The sequence below is a fragment of the Suillus paluster genome, assembly GCF_016628075.1.
Source record: "Suillus paluster strain FC165 chromosome Unknown EDB91scaffold_156, whole genome shotgun sequence".
Taxonomy (NCBI): Eukaryota; Fungi; Basidiomycota; class Agaricomycetes; order Boletales; family Suillaceae; genus Suillus; species Suillus paluster.
Window position 1 is genome coordinate 8,547 of NW_024537716.1, and position 22,814 is coordinate 31,360.

At 49.2% G+C, this 22,814-nt stretch overlaps 8 protein-coding genes across 8 annotated transcripts; 6 read left to right on the forward strand and 2 right to left on the reverse strand.

Annotated features, from left to right (window-relative positions):
- Window positions 1-635: 635 nt before the first annotated feature.
- EDB91DRAFT_185476 (uncharacterized protein) lies at window positions 636-2,047 on the forward strand. Its single transcript, XM_041326358.1, has 7 exons — window positions 636-815; window positions 870-992; window positions 1,049-1,090; window positions 1,139-1,181; window positions 1,231-1,424; window positions 1,485-1,681; window positions 1,737-2,047. The coding sequence occupies exons 1-7, from the start codon at window positions 788-790 to the stop codon at window positions 1,935-1,937; spliced, it is 828 nt and encodes a 275-aa protein (XP_041169869.1). The 5' UTR covers window positions 636-787; the 3' UTR covers window positions 1,938-2,047.
- A 401-nt stretch (window positions 2,048-2,448) lies between these two features.
- Window positions 2,449-4,992, reverse strand: EDB91DRAFT_1255798 (major facilitator superfamily domain-containing protein; the record flags this gene model as incomplete). Its single annotated transcript, XM_041324039.1, has 13 exons — window positions 2,449-2,611; window positions 2,663-2,734; window positions 2,791-2,813; window positions 2,864-3,016; window positions 3,067-3,200; window positions 3,255-3,948; window positions 4,002-4,223; window positions 4,282-4,496; window positions 4,544-4,598; window positions 4,647-4,663; window positions 4,745-4,783; window positions 4,835-4,844; window positions 4,903-4,992. 13 exons carry the CDS (start codon window positions 4,990-4,992, stop codon window positions 2,449-2,451), a joined length of 1,887 nt encoding a protein of 628 aa, XP_041169870.1.
- A 60-nt stretch (window positions 4,993-5,052) lies between these two features.
- Window positions 5,053-6,418, reverse strand: EDB91DRAFT_1173739 (uncharacterized protein). The gene is made up of 2 exons (XM_041320306.1): window positions 5,914-6,418; window positions 5,053-5,850 (listed from the first exon to the last, which is right to left on the reverse strand). The coding sequence occupies exons 1-2, from the start codon at window positions 6,365-6,367 to the stop codon at window positions 5,402-5,404; spliced, it is 903 nt and encodes a 300-aa protein (XP_041169871.1). The 5' UTR covers window positions 6,368-6,418; the 3' UTR covers window positions 5,053-5,401.
- A 1,939-nt stretch (window positions 6,419-8,357) lies between these two features.
- EDB91DRAFT_1255800 (WD40-repeat-containing domain protein) lies at window positions 8,358-10,459 on the forward strand (the record flags this gene model as incomplete). Its single annotated transcript, XM_041324040.1, has 7 exons — window positions 8,358-9,139; window positions 9,168-9,411; window positions 9,467-9,544; window positions 9,757-9,843; window positions 9,899-9,931; window positions 9,985-10,143; window positions 10,193-10,459. The coding sequence occupies 7 exons, from the start codon at window positions 8,358-8,360 to the stop codon at window positions 10,457-10,459; spliced, it is 1,650 nt and encodes a 549-aa protein (XP_041169872.1).
- Window positions 10,460-11,428: 969 nt separating this feature from the next.
- Window positions 11,429-12,807, forward strand: EDB91DRAFT_185665 (uncharacterized protein). The gene has a single exon (XM_041326359.1). It carries the CDS (start codon window positions 11,563-11,565, stop codon window positions 12,532-12,534), a length of 972 nt encoding a protein of 323 aa, XP_041169873.1. The 5' UTR covers window positions 11,429-11,562; the 3' UTR covers window positions 12,535-12,807.
- A 759-nt stretch (window positions 12,808-13,566) lies between these two features.
- EDB91DRAFT_185668 (CHAT domain-containing protein) lies at window positions 13,567-16,989 on the forward strand. Its single transcript, XM_041326360.1, has 2 exons — window positions 13,567-16,731; window positions 16,791-16,989. Exon 1 carries the CDS (start codon window positions 13,818-13,820, stop codon window positions 16,695-16,697), a length of 2,880 nt encoding a protein of 959 aa, XP_041169874.1. The 5' UTR covers window positions 13,567-13,817; the 3' UTR covers window positions 16,698-16,731; window positions 16,791-16,989.
- A 1,081-nt stretch (window positions 16,990-18,070) lies between these two features.
- On the forward strand, window positions 18,071-18,863 carry EDB91DRAFT_185696 (uncharacterized protein). Its single transcript, XM_041326361.1, has 2 exons — window positions 18,071-18,484; window positions 18,533-18,863. Exons 1-2 carry the CDS (start codon window positions 18,394-18,396, stop codon window positions 18,694-18,696), a joined length of 255 nt encoding a protein of 84 aa, XP_041169875.1. The 5' UTR covers window positions 18,071-18,393; the 3' UTR covers window positions 18,697-18,863.
- Window positions 18,864-19,338: 475 nt separating this feature from the next.
- EDB91DRAFT_1255803 (uncharacterized protein) lies at window positions 19,339-21,017 on the forward strand (the record flags this gene model as incomplete). Its single annotated transcript, XM_041324041.1, has 7 exons — window positions 19,339-19,428; window positions 19,475-19,550; window positions 19,607-20,028; window positions 20,084-20,507; window positions 20,578-20,716; window positions 20,774-20,864; window positions 20,919-21,017. The coding sequence occupies 7 exons, from the start codon at window positions 19,339-19,341 to the stop codon at window positions 21,015-21,017; spliced, it is 1,341 nt and encodes a 446-aa protein (XP_041169876.1).
- Window positions 21,018-22,814: the final 1,797 nt, after the last annotated feature.

A 22,814-nucleotide genomic window follows, 5' to 3' on the forward strand; every position in this document is an offset into this window, starting at 1 on the left:
TATATATATCCGTCATTCGATTTGTCAAGTTGTGCATATCCTTGTTGAGGAACGTTGAGGGTGAAGTCCTTTGCTGACACATTGTTCGCAGCGGTAACGTGTCTTACACAATTAAATAAAATTCGTGGGTATCACATATATGGTGGTGCCATAACTTGGCTTAAGCTTCAGCAATTGTCACTTGACCCTTTTACCTTACACGAACGGGAAGGGCCTGCAGGGATCTGATCCTAATGATCGCATCAATCAACGGTCCAGGAGATTCGATTTTTCGAAACATGGTCAGATATAAGTACGTATATCATACCCTAAGTATTCCAAAGGCTGCACTGCCGAGATCCAGTATCCCTCGGGATGGAAAGACTTTTTCATCATATCTTCATCCACACTGGCCCGAAATTCATTGCTACGATCACTCGGATCAGATCCCTGCAGGGCCTTCCCGTTCGTGTAAGGTAAAAGGGTCAAGTGACAATTGCTAAAGCCAAGTCGTGGCACTATTTGATATATCTGAGTCTTATTCAACTGCGCAGGACACGTTACCGCTGCAAACAACGTGCCAACAACTTGAAAACGTTCCTCAACAAGGATATGCACAACAGGCGCAACTGGTCTGTGTAGCCCTGCAGGTTATCGTCAATGCCCAGAAATGCTGTAGCCTGTGAACGACGTGTCTAATTATCAGATAATTACGGAGACATGTGCACATGGGTCCTCCGAGCCTATGATATAGCTGAGAGCTTCAACATTTGCATGTAGGGGGTCACTCTTTCCTTGTTGTCTGCTAATGTTATCCTACTCCGCTCGACTAGTAGGTGAGTGAAAGTACCCACTACGTCGTACTCTTCTGTTTACCATCCTGTGGAAAGTCGCGGGGTCGGTTTTGCATGCCGTTGCTATACTCTGCACCGTCTTCAGGCTTGTTTACAGGGTTTGGATGCGTCAATTGTGGTGGGAAGATGCATGGGCAGCATTTGCACTGTTCTCAGACGGTAGAAATTTTATTGCATATTGTTGTGCTCCGTAAACCAACCACTATATCCCCCAGTTGTCTGCCTGGTATGGATCTGGGCTCAAGCCTCGATAGATTGTGAGTGTTTTACTTCGTACACCAAAGTTTACCTTACGTTCATATCAGTCCCTGACTGGGCCTTCTCAGCGGCTTTCACCTCCGTCTCGTGGTGCGCATCACAGCCCACTTACTGTTACATTTCTAACTCACTGGTCCAGGGCTGCACGCATGAGCATCATTTTCTCCATCATCCGAGTCGCCAATCGCTCAGGTTACAAGACCCACAAGCGGATCACATATCTCATCGCCGTATCCTTCGCGTGCATGTGGGCCGCGCTGCTCGCGCAAAAGATGAGCATGTGCATCTACGCGTGTCAGATGACCCACTCAGTGGCGGTCTCGCAACTAATTAGTCAGTACCTCTTTCTGCTTTGTGTGCTTACTATGATCCTCAAGTTATGGGCTCCTGCAGCGGAAGCCGTTGCGGATATTTCTCTGATCGTTGTGCCGCTGCAGTTCTGGAAAAATGCAGGACTCTCACGTACCGGAAGAATCTTGATACTCTCCACATTCGGCGCATCGCTTCTAATCACCGTCATCACAATCCCCCAGTCGATAATGCTCTTTCGATCTGCCACAGAAACCACACTGTTCTTCGCGCATGTCAAGGTAAGCACACTTTCTCACTTACACACATCCCTCAGCAACATCTGACAGAAATTAGACCACCCTCAGTCTCGTGATCTGCAACCTCCTGGTGATCGTTACCTTCGCATACCGCGTCTGCTGGAAGGAGACACTTGATCCCGACCAGTCATTCGCATCTCCTGGAATATTCTCTAGCGTCATCGTGGCACAATTCCCCTTCAACACGATCTCCCTGACGTCACCCTCTGTACAAGAGGAGACAGCTCGAGATAAATAACAACGGCGCTCATTGTGCAGGAGATGATCGATGCAAGCTTAGAGGGCCATAGCACTGAATAATGGAAAGCAACATTGGGTAATGGCAGGCAGCGATCGATGCGAGGGAAGTTGCCAAACATGATGGCACTGTTGCACCGTACAACACAACAGTGGCGTTTTATATGCTGTGTATGGTTTCGGGAACTGGGATTTCGGATCAATGGATATTTGTGTAGTATCATGCGAAACAATGTACATGCCCCATAAAGTCTATCCAGCTTATAAGGAAGCCTGAGGCCCAGTGAACCCCAAGCGGAAAGAGGTAGATACTGATGGATAGATGTCGAAAAAACCGAAGCTCCGAATTTTCTCGATGTGTTTCGACGAGGTCCTGATACGACCAAGACATTCCCTTCACTGAAGCAAAATAGATGCATCTAATTTGAATAGATGTAAATACAGCATGAGCGGACATCATCGTACAATATATCGCAGCACAACCATCATCGGAAGCAGCACATGTACTTCTGTCAATGCATAAACGATCGCTCACCGCCGCCATTCCCGGCCGACTCATGCAAGAGCAGAATGAAGACGCCAGTGATACCGTATACGACGACGCTCGTCCACACAGGGAACGCGCGGTTCACGACTAGAAGGGCGCCGCCGAGCATAGGAGCGATCATCCCGCCTCTGAGATCGATATAAGTTGGGTTGTATTTTGGTATTAATGAGGAGACGTACATTCGTGACAGCGCAGAGGCAATGCCGCACGCGGTCCCTCGGACTTTAGTTCCGAATATTTCTGGCGTCCAGCTACATAGAAAAAGTCAGATATCATCCACTCGAATCGTGAAACTACTGAAACATACCCATATAGTACAGCATACATAGTCTGCATGGCTGTAAGAAACAGAAAAAAGACGTTTTTCGAAAATCACATACCGTGGCGCTTAGACTGATCCCCACCGAACTGGCGCGCACCAAAAAGGCGCTTCTCACGAGCACGAACACGATACAAAAGAACGCTGTGACGAACGTAGTCGCAGCTAGCGAGCCCCGCCGGCCAAGAGGACTTTCCACCATATAGGCTCCGAGCTGCAACCAACCGTCAGTATCGATACATTAAAGAAAATGATAGAACATACGATGGCACCAGGACACCCTCCCATCGTAAATATTAAAACGTCCCATAAGCTATCCTCCAGAGACTTTGTGGAGGTATCATCACTCGATCCAGTTTCGAGCAGCTTGGGGAGGTAGACATTAAACATCGTGTACGCTATGTACTTCCCAATCAGCCACTGGAGCCCCGTACGAAGAAGATGAAACCCACCTAGCGACATAAAAAACCAAACACCCCACACGAGTACCGTCGTCCGGAACCACTCAGGGGCCAATACCATGCCCACGCGATCTAGCCACGCAAGCAACGGCCGGCGTACCCATCGCGGTAGTACGCTTCCAACACGCTGTTTCATCTCAAAAGATACGACAGATGTAGTCCGCGTGTGCGTAGTGCCTTGGCGGGGCCGCGGGCGCGGTTGAGGGATGGAGAAGTGATCTTTGGCATCGGATTCTGAGTCTCGAGAGGGAGAACGGGAGTGATGTCCACGGGCAAGACTCTGCCCGCGTGGAGGCACCTCTCCTACGGGTGTTATGAATAGATGCCCATCTAGTGCATCATGAGATGCTTCGTCCATGGACTGGTAAACTTTTGTCCCATTTGGGTCGCTCGATGTGCTGCTATTATCCGCTGCGTCAAATAGCGTCTCGCCGTCAGTGCGGGGATCTTGGGAGCTGGAGTTCGGGAGGAATGGCACGCGCTCGCCTGTAGGTGCATGTACTTCGGAGATGGGTGGAGGTCGGTCATCGACATCTTCTAGCTCTAGCGGCAGCTCAGACCCATTGAATCTAGAGATGAGTTGTAAACTTTCTAGTGCTTCTTGGTGACGCCCAGCGTGCACGAGGTACCGCGGGGACTCATGCAATCGGAAGAAGACCATTCGTGCAAGGAACATCGAAAGTGTCTGTAATGATCAAGGTCAGAAACAATTATACATCATTTCCGGAGTAGACATACGATAATACCAAGGGTTATGAGCATGTATTGCCAGCCTGTGTTTTGGGTAGCGACATCGCAAGGTTCGCTAGGGGGACATGAGCGGGAAGGAATGACTGCCAGTGCAACGCCCGCGGATAGAACGGATCCCAAGGAGAAGAAGACGGAAAGGGCAGTGACAAGATATTGCTTCCCGTTGGGCATGTGCTCGAGGAGGAGGGTGCCGTCAGTTGGCATCGAACCCTAAAATCGAAGGTGCCCAATAAGCAAAGAAGGTGTGCAAGAAGGGGACTTAACATACACCAACCGCGCTGCCAAGGAAGAACAGCAGGATGCACAGCGACAAAAATGACCATGCAAAGGAGGCCATGATCCCAAATAACGCCGTGAAGAAGAGTGTTGCGTTAAATGCAGCGCTCCGCCCCAGAAGGTCGGAGCAGGTCCCCCAGCCCACAGCGCCGAACATCATACCGGCGAACATGGACGATGAAAGAGTCCCGATGTAGTTGTCAGGAACTGGGAGAGAGTTATATGACCACCCACTGGGCAGGAAGGGAATATACCTGAATAATGTTGTTGTACTCTAGGGAGAATGATTGCAATAGCTTGAATCCACATCTGAGCGACAGGTCAGGGAAGTCAGGAGTGTTTCTGTGAGCTACTCACATTATCTGCCATCCATCCTGATAGAACATACAATAGTCAGTTGCAGAATTGTCGAAAGGGCATATCCTCGCAAGGTATTGCAGGACGGTAGTACTCACCGAATCCACATAATGACAGCAGCGTCCATTGATAACTCCCTGATCGATATAAGTGCCAGATCACGGCTAATAAGAAAAAACACGACGCACCCATCCCAATCTTGTCAATAGGTTTTATCCAATGGCGTTCTTCCATCATACTCAGCGCCCAAATCCACCTCAACATCGTCAATACCCTGCTCTGTATCTTCAAAGTAAGTCATCCTGTCCGCCCAGAAACCCGATGCGCGGGAGGTGACAGAAGCCATATTTGATTATAGGGTGCGGCAGTTTATGTATTTTTTGGGACTTGACAGATTACGCGAGTGAGACTCCAGCGGCACTGCGCTGTGGCAAACGTTCCGTAAGATACGTTGCTAAGAAGCCCCGTGTTAACTGCACTGGATGAAGGAAACTCGATGGAAGCCTGCTGGAGGAGCACTAGGAGTCGCGGATAAGGATAAAGAAGGAGGAAAGATGAAAAATCTAATGCGAGTCGATATGCTTTGGACTTTTGTTATCGTGCGTTTGAAACATCATTTCATTTCAAACTGAAGCTGACCGAAACTGACATCACAGCTGTAACTGGTAGTTGAAGAGACGACTAGTAGTCCGTTTTGGTGGTCCGGCATCTGTCTAGGCTAGTGACAATCCAAGAAATGATAAGATGTACTAGCGTTATCCCTGTGCACTGTACGCCGGCAGTTCCTCCTGTTCTCCAATATCACCTCCAAGCTTCCTCATCTGTCTTTCCACCTTCCACCTCCACTCATTTCCTTCCAGCCACTTGAAAGACGTACCACCAAAATTTACCGAGACGTCACACTCCCCAGACACACCCACAGCAGCATACACATCAATCCCGCTGCGGTTCTGCAGGTATATGCCAGTAAACGCATCTGGCAGGCGTTGACCATCGATCGTGAAGAACATTGTTCCAGTGTGGAAGGAATATCCGCAACCGATCGTGTGGCCAACGACAGACGTGAGGGGTGCAGAACCTGGGAAGCAGGGGCGTCCGCCCTCTGCGTCCTCAAAGAACTTGTGGAAGTCATCGAGGTGAAAGCCTGCACTCAGTCGGTTCCAACCGGGGAGCCTCCACAAGGGGTATGGTCTGCAGGCAGTTCCTAATGGGACGAACAATGAGACGATGCGGAGGAGCGAAGAGTGAAGGGCCAAGGCATGCATACCAATTGCAATTACGCCGCCTTTGGTTGGGTCTGTCATTTTGTGCACAGTAATCTCGAAGTATACTCCACCATCATCTGGAAAGTGATATTGACCAGCGACGATTGGCAGGTTACTGAGGAGACATGTATCTGGGCAACCTGCTCTCGAGCGTATCTGCGAGAGTCCACCCTTCCCGTTTGGATTATGGACTACAGCGGTAGGGGAAGAGCCATCAACTTGGATTCGCCATTCTAAACACCCATTGTTGTCGATATCTGCGATGGTTCGAGAGGGGAGAATTTTTGACGATTCTACAGGATATCTTTCACAGAACTCCAGAGCTTTCTCGTAACTTTCATCTGAGGCTTCGTTCTGAAGACCATATGTGCGTGATTGCTCTACCGCGGGAGCCCATTCAGGGGGAGCACCTGGTTGAATCTGTTGATTCGGATGGTGTTGTTTGAACCAGTACATGGAAATTCGTGCAGAGGCGACTGGTTGAAAGTAGAGATCTGGTAATAGGGGTGCTTTGGCCACATCTGAACAATACGGAGTTTGAAAACGATGTCAACATCGGTCGCTCGTGGACCGTGGTTGGATTTGCCAGTTGATTTTACTGCAGTATTTCCATGCTCTTCTGCCCGACATGCGATACATCCCCATACCAGTTAAAACAGGTGCACAGTTGAATCGCTACTACCATCCCACGGCGATCCTTTCAGGACTGTTTTGGATGACTTGCCGCTCGTGCATCAAACCAAGGAAGTGGACGACGTGCTTTGTCCTCGGAGACGTGGCGGGATGGTCCTACTGCTCGTCAGTTCCTTCTCTCGTTCAAGTGGCAATATTTATTGCTCACAACTGTAGTGACTTATGACAGGTGTGGCACCTACGTACATATTTCTATCAGCTACAGATCGGATCTACAGATGAGATGAGTCGATGACTCTGTGTGCGTGCTTCCTCGCATTTGCGACATTTGATGCTGATTAGTGATTCATGATCAGTTTAGAGGTCAGATCTACTACATCGAAACGACCTTTCACTTACTCCTTGATCCAGGTCCATGAGTTTTGCAATACCTAAGAACGATCCCGATTCGAGCGCTCGCGTTCGACGGCACTTTGCTGTTTGAAATTGACGTCACCTTAGCATCACTGAGCTAACCGCTCTGCGAGGCTGCCGACGATGCAGTACGAGTTCTCCTCGAAAACCAAGTTAAAGGTCGTTTTGAGCATACCTCAGTCATGCGCTGCGGAAAGCCATCGATTTTTATGTCATTTGTAGGGGCATAGTCCAGATGTTTCTTACAAATGACGTGAAAATTGATGAATGATAATGACCTCATGAACAATCAGTAGCACATGTGATGTCCCCCATGATGTACAACACCATCTTCACAACCGCCCACCTCTTCATCTTGTTCGTTTTCAGTCACCATGTTCAGAAATCGCGTGAAGAGAGCATGTGACATGCCCTCTGAGTCCTAGGTGAGTCGTTTGCGCATGGTGCTGTGCATAGACGCTAAATAACATTGAAGCAGATCACGAGGTCGTGTAATGCTGTATGCAGCAACACTTTGCACAGCTACGCATCTTGGCCACAAAAGTGACAGGCAGGTTACCTTCTTTCCCACTTGGGCTTTCGCTAACTTCCGTCATTGCAAAGGGCATCGACAATTGCATTCGTTCGCGCATCTATTCGTGTTGAAGAAATGACCCATCTGTACGATATCGATACTTTCCCCCGAGTCACCCTCGATTTGACCTCACCATGATTGTTCTGCGGCCACATGAGGGCGTCTGAACACTGCCGATTGCAAGCACTCAGGCACTAAATGAATATAGTGACGAACCGGAAGCCCAGCGGACTCACTGAACAAGCCAAATTCCCCTTGCGCATCCCCGTAATCCTCTCGCGAGTTTCAATTTAGTCCAAAGCCCAGCCAGTACTGCAAGGTAGAGCTGTGTTTTCTTTCTGGCAGGAGTTGGGCGGGAGGAGCCTTTTTGTAAACGCGTACAAGATGACGGGGACTCGGAGCACAGGTAATTTGAAATGAACTGTATATGGAGCAAGGAATAAATGGGCACTAGAAGCCATGTAGGTCACGCATAGTGTCTGCCTCGAGTGTGCGCGCTGAAACGTGGTTCATCATGCTAGAGTAATGAAGTCGGGTGAATGATCATAAAGAGGATAGTGGGTATTACGATCTGCGAACAATTGAACCGGCCGAAATGGGAAGAAATGCTGTATGATCGCACAGCCTGCCACGGGACGATTAGAGTTTAGCACCACATCATGCAATCTATGCGATACACATAAAGACTCGCCCACCTTGCCAGCTAACTCCAGAGCGAGAAACCGGCAGACTAACTGGTGAGTGTTGGTTAACTGTTCGCTTATGATTGATGGAGAACCACGTCACAGCCATATTGTTTCACCGGACGCCTTACGGCAACGAGCTATGGCTTCTGAACCTTCTGCAAAGTCGACCCTCGAGGAAGCTTCAACCCCAGTGCAATCCAAACGACCAACTCCAAAGCACAAATTTGAGCATGAGAAGGCTATATGCAGTTTCGTCTTCTTGCACGACGGAGTCCACATCGTGAGCGGTTCTGCAGATGGCACGATGCGGAAGTGGAACTGCAACACAGGACTTCTTGTCGGTAAACCCTGGGGAGGGAAGCTTCGTGCAGTTACATTTGCGCTGACGCTTTTACCGGACGGCGAGACGATTGTGTTCTGGAGGGATTATGGCGGAAGTGTTCAGCTGTGGAACACAGATGGAAAGATGATCAAGGGTGATTGGACGGGTCATCTCAACGGGGTGTGGTCAGTGTCGTGGTCCCCCAGCGGAGACCATATTTCCAGCGGATCATATGACGGAACGATCTTTATTCGAAAAGCGAAAAGTGGAGAAGTCGAGGTGGGGCCGATTGAGACGAAGCAGGACATGGTGGAATGTCTTGCGTACTCACCTTCCGGCGACAGAATTGCATCAGGTGGAATGAACTGCACCATCTGCATCTGGGACACGAAGGCCGGCGAGCTTGTTGTTGGCCCTATCAGAGACCTTGGGATCGTTGTCACGTCGGTGGTGTGGTCGTCGGACAGCACAAAAATCTATTCCGCCTCCGACAGTTTTGCACGTATTTTTGATAGTGTCTCAGGCGCGCTACTCCATCGCTTCGAGCACGACTATCCAGTGAATTGTGTCGCACTTTCACCCAAAAACAATGTCCTGGCGTATGTGGGCGTTTATGGTATAACACAGCTATGGGACACAAGCTGCGGGGTCCCTTCAGCCACTCGGCCAGCCATTTCACCAGGATGATCGCGAACACCTTCGCTGTGTGTCGTTCTCTCGAGACGGGAGTTACCTGGCATACAGCGGAGACGACGGGAAAGTCACTCTGTGGATGGTCAAAGACATAGCTCCTGAGTTTGTGGTACCCATACTTCAAGCTACACAGCAGGAAACTCGGCCCAAGTCCTTATCATCGTTAAGTTGCCTCGACGTCGGTAATCTCACACTTGACTCTCTGTCTTGCTTTGCTCACAGGACTGTCGCAGGCCGATACTACAAAGCCATCAGGGAGTAATGACATCATTGAGGAGGTGCACGATGACCCTTATAACAAATTTTTCAGGGTAAAACTCATGTATTTCGATGCAAAGGGCACCTAATACTGACGATATGTACTTGTAGTCTTCCCAGCCACGTCTGCTTTCGGACATCATTTGATCCCCATCTCCCCAACTTATCCTCTGCTCGTCGCTTCTGGAATGTCATCTCTCGACACCTCTCCATTTCACAATAATGCCCTAGCTGTAGTCGTGGTCACTCAAACTCGCCGCTGCAGCCTGCAGTAACCGCACCCAAGCAGCTGGCAGCAGAAGGGAAGGTCCAAGCAGGAGAAGATAACAAGGAAGGTGAAAGGAATGATGATGTAAGTTCCTTTCTCGGCTCTTGCACATCGCTACTTCAACAGGATGGGTCGTCAGTTCTCTGCGAATGCTCCGCTTGACGCCAGTAAAGTGAACGAGGATAAAAGCAAACACACCGTGACGAACCTCCTGCCAACGCGCAGAACCCAATGACCAGTGATCCCACTCCCTCCGCCGAGGACAATCGCAACCTCTGGAAATGGCTGACGCGTGCTCAAGGGAAAGAGTTGACTTCTGCCAAAATGGCTCCGGCAATGAAACGTGCTGAGATCGTTGAAGTGTATGCTGTGCGCGGGTTCCAGGTAAGGTTCAGTCTACCAGATTTATTCATACTAAAGATGTGAATATCAGAGACTTGTTGCAATGAAGCGAGCACACAAGAAAAAACCATTGGCAGCAACAAGTAGCACTCTTCCCGCTGCAGTACACACAAATTGTTATTCACAAGCGGGTGCTACATCCCAAGGTGGTCCTATTACAGTTGGGAACATCTTCGCATGCTACGTCAGGACCACCATCTGCGCCAATTCTCGCTGGAGATGGAGCTCGATACTCGCAAGGCGCTGCGGGTTCATGATCACACGCTCCCCCATCGCACTTCGTCACCTACCACACTAACCATAACTCAGATTTGGACTCGAGCATACACGGCGGCTGTAACAAATTCATCGATAAAATTTGTTTTCCTCGTGGACACTACCACGATGATTCTTAGCGCAGGAGTGTCAGCTGAATCGTCATGTATGTTTCTTCGTGTCCTCTCTGGGAATGCGATTTCTTCCGCTCGCAACAACTCATACTGCTGTCATCACGTCATTTCGCATATATAACTTCGTAAACGAATTCTGTGCTGCTGTTCTCGACATCCATCTATTTGGAATATTGCATGTCTTCTACCACCAGCCCAATCAGCTGTATTGCAAGCAGTACCTACCTAACCTCATTCAAAAGCACGTTAACATCAGCGAGGTGCTTGTCTCGAATCGTAAGCTCGTGGGCATTACTATTTGTGCTACGGTCGGCTGTAAATAGCCTTCAGAAGTATAAAGCGTTGTTTGGATCCAAGGGTTTTGCCAAACACAGCTGCACAGCCCCAAGTTCTACGCATATCGCATGCCATATCATTCAACACTCTTGCATGATGGAGTTACTAGTCATACCATCGCTGTGAACATTCTGGACCTTGATAGTTGCTCGTTGCTATTCTATCTCATTTCTGACTTGCACTCGGGCGGGCCATTCTTCTCTCGGTTGGCTCCACTAGGAACAGGCTAATGACTTGAACTGGCCATGACTTACAATGACAAGGAAATCTTCCGTATCACCTTGAATTAGGCTAATACCCTTCTCGTCAATCAGCAAACCATGACCACACGTCCACCGCTTGCAGTTCCCTACAGGCATAAGTGGTCGCGTGGTTCGAGCATTCAGATTTGGCATCTCGCGTTCCATTCTCAGTATATCGCAATGCGAGACAATTGAGGATAATCGAGGTGGATTCTATGGTCCGTGCTGCATTCGCATCATTCCTATGATAATCTCTGGTGATAATTGATTTATAAATTCCACAGGGTCACAGTACGACCCAGAAGGGACAATAAGACTATCATAGCTTGTGGTTTCACGCACAGTCCCCTGTGGACGACGCCACAACTCTCATCAGTTTATAAGGTGAATCTCTCGTCTTCAAAACAGCGTAGCATATTCCTTCATTGCCCTTCATGGAACCTGTTACGCGACTCACGTCTGTCGAACTTCCGACTGAGCTAGTCCTCATGATCCTAAAATACGCTGCCACGCCAACGTTCTCTCAAGCCGAAAAATATGATGCCAAAAATCCATACGCATCCGCATTGGCGCTCTGTCGCGTCTCTAGGGATGTCCGGCGCGCCGTGCTTCCCGAATTGCTGCATACAGTATTACTCCCGGAAAATCGCCACTTGACAGCTTTCCTGCATGCTCTACGAATGCAGAAAGAATACGCTCAGCAGGGCCATCACCTTCATTTTGAGTACGCACCTCACGTACACAGGATTTGGATTGAAAATATCCAGAAGCAAGCCCTGCAAGCTCACTGGCCCAATAGCGTCAGCCTCATGGCTCCAGTTCTACTCGGTGCAGAGTCCTTTGCGACAGACTTGTCAAGTCTGTTCCTTCTTTCAGGCTGCCTTGAGCATGCATGGAACTCCCGCAAGAATATAGCCCTCGAATGCTCCCAACTTCCTTGGAGGACAAGGACTTTGACGTTCTCGCATGTCACATTTTTGACTCCACAGCGCCCCCTCGGGTTTACTCCCCAAGGACGTGCCTTCCTTGCTTCCATCTCTCACGTAGTCTCTCTATCTCACCCACAAGCCGCACATATGCACCTCCTGCATCGCAATGTGGGCCTTCTAGGACCTGGAGAACACATTCTGCCTCCGTGGATGATGCAGACGTCATGGAATTCTTTCACGGCCCTTGCGACCATCTCACTGGCCGTCCCGCATATCGAACTCCCTGTCGGTGCAAGCACGTTTGGCGCGGCGAACATGCCAGTACAGCTGTTGACATTCCCCTCCAGTGCGTTTCCTCGGAGTAGAGATCATTTTTCGCAGGACGATGTTCAAGTAACGATCTCGCATACTCGCATACATTATTGTTCAGCTTGTCAAGATTGGGAGAAGGCTTGGGCATTCGGATTATGTGATTGACAAGGGACGTTATAGACTCGTATTGTATGTATAAACGCACATATTCGTTGTACTAAGACTTGTCAACACTCGCGTGACTCGTCGACAATTCATTCTTTAGACTTGTAGACTCCGTGTCTCATTCCTTTCTCTCTTTGAACTTCGATGACAATGTTTACTTCGGTTCTTGCGTTTCACTCCAGTTCATAGATATACCATATATTGTTGTGTACCTAGGCTGTTTTCAGATCACTTTGAAGCTATTCACGGCCACCTTAGTTTAGAAGCGCCGCCACTGACCTCGATAAGAGCTCAGTTGGCATTCCCGCACATCCTCTCAGTTCTTCTGCACGGTATGTCATAACACAGCTTCGATTCGAAGTCGACGTGTAACGAAGTTATGACCGTAACTCAACCGAACGTGGGCAAAAATGCACAATGTAGCAATTGACCACCCACCGCAACTCTTCAAGTCGGATTATGAGTTATGTAATTTGGCTTCTTCGTCGCGTTCCATAACTGGGTTCATATCTCTCCGACGTCGGAGCTGTACAGACTGTACAGCAACGGAGTGCTTGTAAGCTGAAGGGCTAAGGCGGTGGTGTTGGGTGTGATAAATTGAGTTTTGTGGGTATAATTGCCACCGCGCCTGTCATCATTTGCGCTCCTACGGTCAGTTGTAATATTTTTCTTCAGTGGAGCCGAGAAGCTGCAAGCAGAAGCGGTTGTTTGGATCCAAGGGTTTTGCCAAACACAGCTACACAGCCCCTTCTACTTGCTAGGATCTCACGGTGAACATTAATATACAGGTCTTCTCTATGCCAGTGCTCGAGTTTCTGATCAAGAACGAACAACTGTCTCCCTTCTATATGGTCTGGGCTAGGGGAAACTAGAGTTTCTGCTCTTTTTGTGCATATTCACTGTCATATCACTCAACTTGCACTCATTGTGAGACCCTTCACAGTGAGATGGGGCATGTAGAGAGGTCTCGAGCGGTCCTACAGCTCTGTCCCCCTATCCATTGGCTTCGAGTGGCGTGTCTCTGTGATCTTGCAATATGCCTTAATGATAGATTTTAGCGGCAGGGCTTCCTATCGGACCTCGATGAGTCCATTGAGCTCTACCGGGCTGCACTGAAGCTCCGTCCCCTTGGTTCTTTTGGTCGATTCGTGTGTCTCAACAATCTTGCCAACAGGCTTAGAGACAGGTTCCACCAGAATGGCGCCCTGTCTGACTTTGATGAGGCCATCGAGTTCAATCGGGTTGCACTGCTCCTCCGTCCCCACGGTCATTCCGATCGATCCATGTCTCTCAACAATCTTGCCCTCAGCCTTCAAGACAGATTCCACCAGCGTGGCACCCTGTCTGACCTTGATGAGGCCATTCTTCTTGATCGAGCTGCACTCCTACTCCGTCCCCCCGGACATTCTGATCGAGCCTCATCTCTCTCCGATCTTGCCAACGGCCTTCGAGCCAAATTCCGCCAGCGTGGCGCTCTGTCTGACCTTGATGAGGCCATTGAGCTTGATCGAGCTGCACTACTCCTCCGCCCCCCTGGTGATCGATCCGCTTCTCTCAACAATCTTGCCGTCAGCCTTCGAGACAGATTCGAGCAGCGAGGTTCCTCATCTGACCTTGATGAGGCCATTGAGCTTCATCGAGTTGCACTCCTTCTCCGTCTTCCCGGACATTCTGATCGAGCCTCATCTCTCAACAATCTTGCCCTCAGCCTTCAAGACAGATTCCACCAGCGTGGCACCCTGTCTGATGTTGATGAGGCCATCGAGCTTCATCGAGCTGCACTCCTCCTCCGTCCCCCCGGACATTCTGATCGAGCCTCATCTCTCTCCAATATTGCCCTCAGCCTTCAAGACAGATTCCACCAGTATGGCGCCCTGTCTGACCTTGATGAGGCCGTTGAGCTCAATCGAGCTGCACTACTTCTGTGCCCCCCTGGTCATTCTAATCGATCCAAGTATCTCAACAATCTTGCCATCAGCCTTCGAGACAGATTCGAGCAGCGGGGCTCCTCATCTGACCTTGATGAGGCTATTGAGCTTCATCGAGCTGCACTCATCCTCCATCCCCCCGGGCATTATGATCGCGCCTCATCTCTCTCCAATCTTGCCAACGGCCTTCAAGACAGATTCCGCAAGCGTGGCATCCTGTCTGACCTTGATGAGACCATTAAGCTCGATCGGACTGCCCTACTCCTCTGTCCCCCTGGTCATTCTAATCGATCCATGTCTCTCAACAATCTTGCCGTCAGTCTTCGAGACAGATTCGAGCAACGAGGCTTCTCATCCGACATTGATGAGGTCATTGAGCTTCATCGAGCTGCACTCATCCTCCGTCCCTGTGGTCATTCTGATCGATCCCTGTCTCTCAGCAACCTTGCCATTGGCCTTCATGACAGATTCGAGCAGCGAAGCTCCCCATCTGACCTTGATGATGCCATAGAGCTCCATCGAGCTGCACTACTACTCCGTCCCCCCGGTCATTCTTATCGATCATCGTCTCTCGACGCTCTTTCTTACAGTCTTCGATCCAGGTTCAAGCAGCGGAATGTCATGTCGGACCTGGATGAATCATTTATGTTGTATTCGGAACTCCCCCACGTCTCTAATGCACCATCCCGGAGCGATCTTAACGCTGCCAAGTCATGGGTAAGCTCCGCTGAGCAGTTGAATCATGGCTCTGCATTGGTTGCCTATCAGACCGCTTTGAAATTCCTGGATCGGCATGTTGCTCTTTTGTCATCTTCATCGCGCCATTTCGACATATTCAAGGAAGCCACTTCTTCCCTTGCCACGGATGCTTTCTCGTGCTGTGTTCGTTGTGGTGCTTTGACCACTGCTGTGGAACTGGTGGAGCAAGGCCGTGCAGTATTCTGGACCCACTTGGCACGCTTCCGCACACCACTAGATGAACTTTCCCTTTCAGGTGATACCGGCGCAGCATTTGCGGAAGAGTTCAGGCGACTGAGCTTTCTTCTTCGTAACACGTTCGATCAGTCTACTGAAGACCAGTCCCCGCAAATTCGGCAACTGACCATGCAATGGGACGATGTCGTCTCACGCATCCGCAGCGTGCTCCCTGACTTTTCTCGGTTTCTCTTGCCTCCACTATTTTCTGACCTTCAGGAGGCAGCTGAAGAAGGTCCGGTCATCATCGTGAATGCTAGTCAGTACAGCTGCGACGCCTTGATCATCTTTGGCACCCAAGATCCTGTCCACATTCCCCTTCATATCACGCAGTCCGAGGTCTTGGAGCTGTCCTCCGAGTTTCAGTCCCTCGCAGAAGAATTTGGTTCTTCTAATCATCAAGACGACCTTGTCAGCATCCTCCGCAACCTTTGGGATTGCATCGTTGACCCCGTGGTCCAAGCGCTTAGGGAGTCAAAAGTTGAACCTGGCTCGCGTATCTGGTGGTGTCCCACCGCTGAGTTCACTCTGCTTCCTCTACATGCAGCCGGGCCGTACGAGAAGAAGAGGGACAATTTATCTCATATTTACATCTCCTCCTATACCCCGACTTTGGCTATTCTTATTCGTGCGAGACGGCAGGGTTCGGTGGATGCAACCACGCAACATTTCGTTGCCGTCGGTCAAGCAAATCCGGTCAGAGGGAAGAAGCTCCGATGTGTCGCTCCTGAGTTGGCTGTAGTCGCTCGGCGTCTCTCGCCCCTCGTCTCCTTCACTTCTCTGGAGGACAGCGATGCAACAGTCCAGGGTGCACTCAATGCACTACGCCATAATCAGTGGCTCCACCTAGCCTGCCATGGAATGCCCAATCGAAAACAATCATTCAAATCTTCTTTCGCAATGGGCGACGGGGATTTAATGATCACGGACATCATCCAATCTCACTGGCAGAATCCAGAGTTTGCATTCTTATCCGCTTGCCACACTACCGTAGGCGATGAGATGAGTCCCGATGAGTCAATTCATCTCGCTGCGGCCATGCAATTCTCCGGATTTCGCAGTGTGATTGGTTCTATGTGGTCTGTCGACGACGAGGTTGCACGACAGGTCGTGTCTGCTTTTTACGGCAACCTGGTTGATAGTTCAGGGAGATTGGACTGCACACGGGCTGCGGTGGCGTTGCACAAGGCTCTGAAGTCGTTGCGCAAGAAGAAGATTCCACTAGAACAGCAGATTGTATTTATTCACATAGGTGTCTAGCGTGAGACCCATTCGTAATTCTGTCGCATTCGCTGTAAGTGATCATCGATCGTCCTCTGTCGGTATACTACGTCCTCACACTACTGTATCTAGGGATCGTTCGACCACTCTCGTTGACGGTCCAGATGAGCGAGCTTTACGGATTTTGGGATGCTGGTCAGAACCCGAACCTGAACACAAGTCATTCTCATTCTCGACTGCGTGCCAAACGGAACGCTGCCGAAGCCGAAGTCATTAGTTCCACCTTGGCACTACTTTCCTGTCCTTTATGTTTTTTTCGAATCTGCTATCAACCAGTTTCGTCCGATACGCATGCTCGCATCCTAAACCACTTCACTCACATAGGTAACCTGTTCGGGCTACTAGCGTTTCGGGCAAACTTTTGTTCACCTTTCATAGGTTGTTCTCATCATCCCTATCGCACACAATCCATCATTTTCTTTCTCCTATCAGACACAGTCTCGATACGCATACATATAGAAGTCCAAATCATTCCTCTGGCCTCAAACACCGCTGAAAAACCATCAGGTGCGATTCTGCCTTTTACGTAGAAGTACCCTTTTGAGGACTGCACATCGCTGCCTTAGTGTTGTGAAGGCATTGCATATTTTTGCGTAGCTGCAAGTACACGAGTAATCCATATCCCGTCAAACGTTCTAGGTCGCCCAACCACTGGATCTTTTTAATGATCCAGATGAGAGGAAATATTGTGGCGGACACAGAGTAGATCGAGTTATGTGAGGGTTCCCACCATACACATGAACCCCGGACATATTCTGTCACGTTAAGAGTATATTGCACTGGTGCCGGTATTATAGTATCATACAAGCTCGTCAAACACTATCGGTTTCCCACTGCGGTGTAGACGTGCATGCGACCTTATTTGGCGCGAGCGAGGTTGCGCACATACTGGATGAAGGCGCTGAATGTCATTACTTAGATGGATGAATTATGAGCGGACTCAGAAACCGAGCTCATGCGAAGGGTAACGCTGAGTAGTTTGAGAGAGAACGTCATGGAAGGTGACTGGGAGTGCTGCAGATAATATTGTGATGCTAATCCACGCATTATGACTCACGAGTGGTTGAATATGTTTTATGGGGAGAATCAGAGCAGGCTGCAGTAAGACTTGATACCCATTTTATGCAAGAAGAGGAGATACAGATATTAAGCTCGAGGCGCTGAAGAAGTCGTAGGTTCGTTGCCGATGGTCTGGGCACGCGATTAGTACAAAGTAACAGATTAAGCTCAACGCCAATGATGCCGCGACAAACGACGCGCACAAGCTCCCCTTTACATACCTATCCCATCACCCCCTGGCAGTGGACTGAAGCATGCCCTAGTAGTTTAGGGCCGGGTCTGTCGCGTTCATTATCTAATCCACCAGATATGATCCCGACTCCCCCGTAGCATTCACATTACCATTCAACGTTGCAACATTTGCAATTTTGCATGGACTAGTCATGCCATCTCTCCAAAAATCCTCGAGCTGGTTGAATGTTTGCAACGCAGCTTGACTGTGGAACTTGGCAGTGGCTCGCTAATAGCATCATGATCACACTGTTCACTCCTTGCAGTTCCACACAGGCGTGTAGTCGCATGGTTCGAGCACTCATATTAGGCATCTCGCGTTCCCATCTCAGCATATCGCAATGCGAGACAATGGAGCATACGGCGCATAATCGAGGTGGATTATATGGTTCTTGCCGCATTCGCATTATTCTATGAAACCTCTCGTGATAACGCACATAAATGCTGTATCGCTTCTCGGATAGACTGCTACTCAGGTAACTCCCCTCATCCCTAGAGATTCACCCCTTACTAAAATTACCCAGATAACCCAAGTGCAAAATTCGGCGAGGCCCTCCGTGCACAAGTAGAGGAGCGCCTCAACTTCTTCGAGACTGGTGCACCACGGACCAAGAACGTCGATGCTATCTGCAAGGTCCTCGACAGCCTCGCATTGGACTTGATGGAGGATGACGAAGGATATGGATGATAAACCAGATGCTGAGATGGATGATGTTGAGCCTATATTGCCCTTGATTGAAGTCACTCAAGAAGAACAAGAAAAAGAAGAGGTCGAGAGATCGATGTGGATCATCGAGGCGGACGAGTAGCCTGTAGAGAAGAAGGCGAGGCTGTCGAAGGGAGAGAAGAAGGCAGTCAAAGCAGCACACAAAGCAAAGGCTGCTACTGCCGATGTACCCCTGAGCTCACCAGTATTCGCGATTTTTGCTAATTTCTCTCTCTAAGACTGTCCCTCTGACCCGGTCGAGAAGAAAGACAAAGAGAAAAAGAAAAAGAAGATCAAGGCATCATATGATATCTGTGGTATACCTTCTCGTCCGCTTATTGTCTTTTTGTATCTCTGCTTTCATGGTCATCTCTGTCCTGATGAATGCCGCATCAACCTCCCGTTCGTCTGTTCATATTATGAACGATAAACGATTTTAATTGATGGAGCCAGCACCTGCTTATATAAGCCTCAAGTTTTAGTGGCGGGCGTTGCAGACTGAACTTCATCGATACTAGCATCGTCAAGCGAGCGTTTTCCTGCACCCGTTCACAATTGAATGCCACCCCTCGCGTCTTTTCAGCCCCATTTCTGTACTGCATGTGCTCTGCTGCCTTGCCCTCGATGGCTACTACTAACCCTGTATTTCCTTATACTGATCGTCTTGGCTATACCATAGACGTGACCCAAACAACCTCGATCCCCGTTAACGCAGTACGTTTACTTGAATGAGATGCAGGTCTCTCTTGACTCTCCGCAGATTGATATACTTGTGAAGAGAGGAGATCGCATGATCAACATTGACTTCGACACACTGCAACAAAATGTCGAATTTGGTGTGTACACCATGGCAAACACCGCAGACGGTGACTGACCATCATCCCACGTCTAGACGGTAGGAAGTACGACGTTCCGATCATGGTCTCCATCACTCCAGACGTCCGAACTGTTGAAAGCGACCTTCGTCATTACCCAAACGGCAACGACGCCGATGCTGCGTTTAGCAATGACGCCAGTCTGCGCAGCCGCTACTTCGCACTTACCGGAACTACGTCTGTGGCAGCAGCCTCTCAAAAATTGTTTCTTATCAACCAACAATACATGTTCTTCAGTTTCACAAAGATAAAGTATATCGTGAATCTCCAGGAATACTCTAGTAAGATCAATACAGTGGTGCTCCTCAAGAGAGTAAGAGGTCTACCGATACCCTTTGACGGGCAAGATTCCAGTGCTGTGGCAAAGTACAAAGACTTCTTCGCATTAAACGGATCCCACGTCATCGTATCGGCCAGTTATGGTGCCCGGTATCTGTTAGTACGTCCCTCAGTTGTCCACAAACATCTGTAGTCGGGGCTTATCATTGGGGTAGACGGTGTGGTGTTCAAACACAGATCCAGCAGTCAACACGATGTTTACCGCAGACGTCAAAGCTGCCGTCGGCGGCATTCCAAGCGGCGGGATCATAGATCCCACAGTGATGGAGGAGGCCCAGTACAAGACTTTTTTAAGAACCTGGCAGTACAACGTCTTGGCCTTGGGCGGTGACAGAAGCATCGCCAATAAGCTCACGAGCAACCCCGCATCCTATAAGGAATATGAGGAGTGGGTGGCTACAACCGGGAAACACCCCAGCTCCTTGCTGAGCCTCAACGTCGAGGAGCTCTGGAATTTGATGAAGTTGACGGGCGATCCCGTGCTCGCGATCTATGCGGACCAGCTTTCAGCCGCGTTTAATCACATCATTACGCACCCTAAGGTTTTCAAGACGGCTATCTCACTTGAAATCGACACTGGTGCGCGCTTCAGTGCTGCCAAGGCTCAAGCATGCCAGACACTAATTCGTTTTCATTGTTATTGGAACAGATTGGGGCCGGTTTGACTTGCTGACCCCAAGTGCCCGCCTTTTGCCAGACAGCGATAGACCTTTTTCCGCCGAAAAGACGAAGCATTCTGACACATACGTTAATTGGCACAATGGCTCGTGTGGTTACGCGGTACTCTAGTATTTGTTCCTGCTTGCATCAGGTACCCAACGGTTTGACGAACTGTTGATCGACAGCTTCTTTGTTATCAACGATGGGTCCCCGATCGATTTCTCCACCTCTCATGGAGGTGATCCGGCTCACTATGCGAAAGTCGTCATGGAGGGCGTAAGCATTGTCACATTTATGTAGTCATGATCGAACTCAACTCGCGCGCTTCAGAAACACTATGACAACACTATCATAACTGACGACAGGAATACCGCTTGGTTCTACGGAGCCAAGGTGAAGGATACCCCGGAACCGACGAGTGCACAATGACAGAACGGCCGCTGCGCTTCATTGGATGACGCGAATAATTCGCCTTCTGAATAGAGCTACCTTTTGCACAGATTCCAAGTTAATGCAAGCTGTGAGTTGCCGCAAGGGCAGCAAATCTCGTCCCGTGCTCCTCTTGTCTGCCGTATTGTACGACATGGGATGATGTTTAACTTACGATGTCGCATACTCTCATACATTTTTGTGCAGGTTATGAAGATTGGGAGAAGGCTTGGGCATTGAGTCGGATTATTGGATTGGGGAAGGACGTTATAGACTCGTATTATATGTATCAGCTCGCATCTGTTGTACTGACTACCATTGTCAATACCCGCGTTACTCGCCGACCAAACTCTTTGGACTTCGAGTCTTCGATACCGATGTTTACTTCGATTCTTGCATTTTCACTTCAGTTCGTAGATCGACGCCTTCAGAAGCAGAAAGAGCAGTTGTTTGGTTGGATCCAAGGGCTTTGCCGAACAAAGCTGCACAGCCACTCATCATCAATTGATCACCCTAACAGTAGTCTCCCTTAGGCAGACCACGATAGAATGAAGATAGCCGTTTACCCTAACAGTGTCCACTATCCACGTCATTCCGCATCAATCCCAGAGATGTTACTTTCAATCTCGTCAACACTCGAAAGTTTTTCTTCCATCAACCGACTGACGGAACAAGCAGAACACTCAAGTTTAACTTGCCTGGTGTCGTGAAATTGACTCGGACATGCTGGATGAACGTTCATCGTGAACAAAATCGCTGGAGGGGACAGTTCCACTAGCTCCAGACCACCCTTGTAGCCGTGCATATGGCGGAATACCATCATGAATTAATATTGGCAAGAGGTGCCTTGCCGTGATTCTATTCCCGGTCAGTTCCTTCTCTCGTTCAAATGGCAATACTCATTGGCATTCACAACCCGCAGCGCAAGTTATCCACGCGCGTATTTCAAATTATTTCAATAAGATACAGATCAGGTCTACAGATCAGTCGATGACTACGTGTGCGTGCTTTTTGGCTGCCAACAAATTACAATGCAGCGTGAAATCGATTTCGAAGGTGTACCGAAGTCTTCTTTCTACTACATCGTTGGCAATATTATATCATATACATGCCGTTCTGACCGACATGCGTTAATGTGTTTATGATATCCTCGGAAACAGGGTACAATAAAGGCGTGGACGTGTAATGCGTGTCCATACGTGTTTCCAATCTCGAAGCGGTGTCCTCTTCTCTACCACTATCTTACGGTCATTTGTTGACTGTTTTCAGATGTGACACGAAGTGGGAGATATGCTTGGCGGAGAGGAGACGTGGCGTTGATCCACTGCCAGTCAGTTTTCTCTTTCGTTCAAGTGGCAATACTCATATATCACCTAGATAGTCATTTGTGACATATGTGATCACCTACGTGCGTATTTCTGTCAACTTCAGATCAGATTTGCAGATGAATGTCTTTCCTCTCAATTGCGTTCGGAACTTGACGATGATTTGTGTTTCGTGGCACTCGGTTTATAGGTATGATTCATGACATGTTCATTGATAGCCTATCTGACAACGTTACAGATGCGCTGCGGCTGTATCTACCGATGGCGTCGAAATTAATGGATTCGAGGAACGCATGACCGAGAATCATCTAACTTGGTCTTCGAAAGCCCAAGCTCAACCCAACTGCCCGTGTCAGACAGCACGGTGTCGCATTGTGTTCGTCGGTGCGTTGAACGTCTTTGCTTTGAATGTAATACATGGCCTCATGAGCAATAAGTAGCGCATCCGATCTCCCGCATGAGTTTCACCACC